The following is a 5,000-nucleotide window of genomic DNA, read 5'->3' as shown; positions in this document are numbered from 1 at the left end:
TCTATTTTTTATTCACTATTCACTATTCATTTATCACTATTCATTTATTCTATTATCTAATACTAATACTAATAGAACAGAAAATTATTGATACATTATCTGGCATTTACAATCTGGCAATAATGACATAGTCACATCATTCGGATTTGGATTGAAAAAAAGGGTCAAGTCAAATAGTCTTCTTCGCAATATACATATACTATTACTAGGAATAGGATACAAGTAATTCCCGACATCTCCCAGAAAAACAGTAGAAGCAAGGCAAGCAAAAGGCTTTTCATGATCTTTTTTTATCATACATAATTGCATCAATCAAAAAGAATTTGGCTCTTTTCTTTTACCAACTAACTTGATGTTGATAAATCCGTGAATCTAGAAATTCATTTCGGACAATTGAACCTTCTCAAACTGTTTCTTTTTAAGAACCAAAAAGATTTGTGCCAAAATAACAGATGCAAAGAAGAACAAAAGGCCTTGGACACGTAATGGATCTTGCAGTACTATTTCTGCATCTCCCTGACCAAATCCACCCACATTGGGATTACTCGTTAATGGTTGATCAAGCTTGATGGATTCACCCTCTGAAACAAGAAGTTCGGGTCCTGGAGGTATAATATCAACCACTTGGTGTCCATCCGATGCATCCGCTATGGTTATTTCGTATCCCCCTTTTTCTTTACGTACGATTTTGCTTACTATACCCGCTGCTGTAGCATTATAGACTGTATTGTTACTCTTGCTCCCATCAGGATAAATTTGACCCCTTCCCCTGTTCCCGCCTACGTATATAGGATATTTTAAGAAGTGAACATCTTTCTTAGTAGCGGGGTCCGGGGAAAGAATAGGAAAGGTAATTTCACTATATTTCTGACCAGGAACCGGACCTATTACAAGAATATTTTTTTTAGTGGGGCGATAACTCTGAAAAGAAAGATTGCCTATCTTTTCTTTCATCTCGGGAGAAATACGATCGGGGGGAGCTAATTCGAATCCCTCAGGTAAAATAAGAACAGCCCCTACATTCAAAGCCCCTTTTTTACCATTAGCAAGAACTTGTTTCAGTTGCATATCATAAGGGATTCTAACAACTGCTTCAAATACAGTATCAGGAAGTACTGCTTGCGGAACCTCAATATCCACGGGCTTATTAGCTAAATGGCAATTGGCACATACAATACGCCCAGTCGCTTCTCGTGGATTTTCATAACCCTGCTGTGCAAAAATGGGATATGCATTTGAAATGGATGTCCGAGTTATTACATATATCATGATCGATACGGAAATGGATCGAGTCATCTGTTCCTTTATCCAAGAAAAGGTATTTCTATTTTGCATGGTCCAATCATTGATCCCGAAAATTTCTACAATAAATTAGGTAGGTGGCTAGTATAGTTCCCTATCCACAATTCTGCTAGTGTACTGGAATAATTTTTTTGACATATAATATAGGAGGAATCCCCTCGATGGGTAGAAATAGAAAAAATGAGTAAGATTTTAAACGGTTTGTTTATGTACAAAGTAACAAACATTATGATTGGATTAATGTCAATATATCATTCTTCAGTCATTCATTGAATGATAAATCACTACAAGTGACGGAGATACACGATTTAAATAACGGAAGATCCAATATTTTAAAATTGTATCTAGAATAACTGGAAAAGTGGAAACAAGACCAGATATAATTTGCTCATTATGAGCAAATCCAAAATCTTTGTAGATAGAGCCAATCATTAGTTCCCAACCATGGGGCGAGTGGAATCCGATACATAAATCGGTTAATAAAAGAATAGAAAAAGCTTTTATTGTGTCGCTTAAGTTATATAGGAATTCCTGAACCCAAGAATTCAGAATGACAAGTTCTTCACTACCCAGAATAGAATAACCACTTAGAATAGCGAAACAGATTATATTTGTCGAGAAGTGCAAAATGGTATGGATATGACCCTCATTGTACATCTTGACCAATTGTATTGTTTCTTTGTGGATTCTTATATGAAGCTTTTGTATATGTGTCTCCGGGTATTCCTTTATCATTTCGTTCAACAGGAATAGTTCTTCTAATTCTATAAATTTTTCTAAAACGTTCTTTTCTTGAATATCATTCAAAAAAGTTTCGGATTGCCTAGTATTCCACCAATTAGTAACCCAAGATTCCAGACTTTTATTAAATGAGAGAGAGATCCACCAGGGCAAAAATACTATAGATGCAAGATATGGGAGGGGAGTGAATGCTTTCTTTTTTGGCATTTTAATCTGTGAATTGTTAATGAACCTACCTCATTCGTCGACTCTATCCGATCTGATATTTCTATGAAGCATGAGTTTTCTAACAAGGTATCGAACCTATGGATCTATTCCCTGTTTTTTTATTTTAAATTGTAATTAATTGGTTAGTCTTAGTTTTTAGATCTAGAAAGAATATAGAAATAGAATAAAGGTCCGCTTCGCTTCGAATGAAGAAATAAAAAAATATTATTTCCGGATATCTCAATTGGTCAAATTCGAAGCAATTACATCCTTTGGACGAATGCGCGAAAGAACCACTTCAAGTAATGAATATTCGAATTTCGAGACGAAAACTCCCCTTAGATCAAATATTTCGAAAAGTTTTACTGGCTTGGCTACCCATAGCCCAGGAATAATTGAGGAAATTTCTGAAGAATATTGATGTGATGATGAAAAAAAATAGGTGGCAAAACAAGAGAGAAATTGGATGGTTATAAGAGATCCAATCGTTTGGTCATCAAGGGGCAAAAGAAAGGATAAAAAGAAACATCGATTGACAAAAGAAAAGAGAGAGAATTTACAAGATATGATCCATCTGTATCTAACATATCAATTCAACGGACCTAAAAAGAGGAATTCTGTATTCTGAAATGTTCTGATATATGATGAATCCATACTTATTAGATTAGACTTGTTACTAGTATGAAAGAATTCAGTTGATTTTCATACGCATAAAAAATCAATCATTCTGATAGACAAAAACTGCTTCGTTTTATGGTTGTTCCATATACGTCTGCTTTTGTTTTGCTCGAATGAGCTTTCTGAAGAAACTTCAGTTAAGTTATATAAAAAAGAGGATTCTTGAGTTCCTTCCCTCATGCTAAGAAAGCATTCATTCTTCAGTTCATTTCAAAATACTTCAATTGGTACGCGCAAGAAATAGGCCAATTCAGCAGCTTTTTGTTCAATTTCTCGTGGAGTCAAATTTTCATCAGTGCGAGTTAAGGGAATGGCTCCCTGGCCTCTGATTTCCATATAAAGGACACGACGAGGATAAATACCCTCTTTAACTTCTATTCTGATCGACTGGATATCTCTCATAAGGAATCGAAGGAAGATACGACGATTTTTTCCAGGAAATCCCCAACGAAAAATACACACTATTCCTTCTTTTCTATCGAATCGATCATAACCACTACCTACATTCCACGAAATTGTGCACCACAAATAGGAGCTAATGAACAGACCTGCGATCCCATAGAAAGACATCACGATTCCCTGTGGAAAAAAAATGATTTGCTGAGACGGAAATAAGGATATCAGATTCCTACCAAGATAACTGGAAGTTCCAACCAATAAGAACCCTAGTGAACCTAAAAAAAGGATAAAGGCCCAGCAGAAATTACTTGTTTTTCGAGACCCCGTTATAAGTTCTATCCATATACGTTCTGATCGCCAGTTCATACTAGATCTAGTTGCATTTTATTGGAATTGAAGGAATAACCCAAATGAATTTGACTTGACTTTTTTTGTTCCCGAAGTAACTCTCATCAACTAGTCCTATAATGATGTGAACCGTTAGGAGTATTTCATCCAATTGGTTAGATATAAAAAAATAACATCCCCCTCATATGATCCCACTATGGATATCTACATACATATAGATACATTGACTTTCCATTTCAAACATCTGCTGATCTATTTTAAAATAGCTATAATGCATTTACCCATATATCATGTTTCCGCATGCATAACAGCTTTTTTTCATTTGTGTTTGTAGAAAACCACTTGTTGTACCATATTCTACTAAATAGATGTCTGTATTATGATCCAAGTCCCAGTCTTGAAAAAAAAAATGGATGAGATTTGATCCCATCGGATCTAGACAATCTTGTTTTTTTGAACATGAAGAAATAAAGAAGCCATTGCAATTGCCGGAAATACTAGGCCCACTAAAGGCACAAAAATAGAGGGTAAGTTGAAAGTTGTCATAGAATGGGTACCTCGATTTACTATTTGTACCTGTTATAAAGATATCTTACGATAAGTATATCTATTATAAATATATAATAAGTGCAAGGAATGTAGAACTAAATAAATGTACCTATTCCCCTTTCTACATGAAACATATGTATGATAATCCACTTTATTATTCTTGTTTTCTTGTCCTTATTTTCTAATAAAGAAAGAGTTTCTTACGAATTCCAGAAGGATTCGTTAGAATCCGATCCGACAGGGATTCTTAGTAAAAATGAGGATTTTCGGCAGATATAGAAATATACAAGACTTCTATTCGATTATTCTATATCTATATTTGAATTAGAATTATAAGAATTATATATACATATAAAGTACGTAAGATAAGAAGGGAACATGAAATTTTTTTATTTTCCTAATTTCACGGAAGAAAGGATTCACTCTTTTATTCTGTTGATAGAGGGTTCATGATTACTAATCATGAAAATAGGTAAAAAAAATGGATCAGGAGGAAAAAAGTAATTCTCCGAAACTTCTGATTCTTCCTACAATTGGATCTTATGTCACCAAAGAAAGCCCTTTTCTTTCTTCTTTTCTTATTTGTATTTGGATTCCGATAAACTAAATACTTGTTCGCCACAAAAAAATAATTGAACTTAATGCTCTACTTGATTGAATTTTGATTCAAGGGAAAAAAACCGTGGAGCTGAAATAACTCACTCAGAACGTCTTTTAACAAATTACGTGGTACGATTGGATCGAATAAGCCCTTATGGAATGAATACTCAGCCGCT

The 5,000-nt window shown here is 34.4% G+C and overlaps 5 protein-coding genes across 5 annotated transcripts in view, besides 1 other annotated feature; all 5 read right to left on the bottom strand. All coding sequences in view use genetic code 11, as the record gives it.

Annotated features, from left to right (window-relative positions):
* Positions 1-5,000: part of a sequence feature (large single copy region; LSC) that runs on past both edges of the window.
* petA (cytochrome f) lies at positions 373-1,335 on the bottom strand. The gene has a single exon. It carries the CDS (start codon positions 1,333-1,335, stop codon positions 373-375), a length of 963 nt encoding a protein of 320 aa, YP_004563880.1.
* cemA (chloroplast envelope membrane protein) lies at positions 1,561-2,250 on the bottom strand. Its single transcript has one exon. It carries the CDS (start codon positions 2,248-2,250, stop codon positions 1,561-1,563), a length of 690 nt encoding a protein of 229 aa, YP_004563879.1.
* Positions 3,139-3,693, bottom strand: ycf4 (photosystem I assembly protein ycf4). Its single transcript has one exon. It carries the CDS (start codon positions 3,691-3,693, stop codon positions 3,139-3,141), a length of 555 nt encoding a protein of 184 aa, YP_004563878.1.
* On the bottom strand, positions 4,111-4,221 carry psaI (photosystem I subunit VIII). Its single transcript has one exon. The coding sequence runs from the start codon at positions 4,219-4,221 to the stop codon at positions 4,111-4,113; it is 111 nt and encodes a 36-aa protein (YP_004563877.1).
* The window catches only part of accD (acetyl-CoA carboxylase carboxyltransferase beta), a 1,506-nt gene continuing 1,376 nt past the window's right edge, over positions 4,871-5,000 (bottom strand). Inside the window, exon 1 of the mRNA in view lies at positions 4,871-5,000. This exon is cut by the window's right edge and continues 1,376 nt beyond it. Coding sequence (YP_004563876.1) covers positions 4,871-5,000 — 130 coding nt within the window.

Source organism: Nelumbo lutea, chloroplast, assembly GCF_056320005.1.
Source record: "Nelumbo lutea chloroplast, complete genome".
Taxonomy (NCBI): domain Eukaryota; kingdom Viridiplantae; phylum Streptophyta; class Magnoliopsida; order Proteales; family Nelumbonaceae; genus Nelumbo; species Nelumbo lutea.
This window is presented reverse-complemented; position numbering and strand designations above follow the sequence as displayed.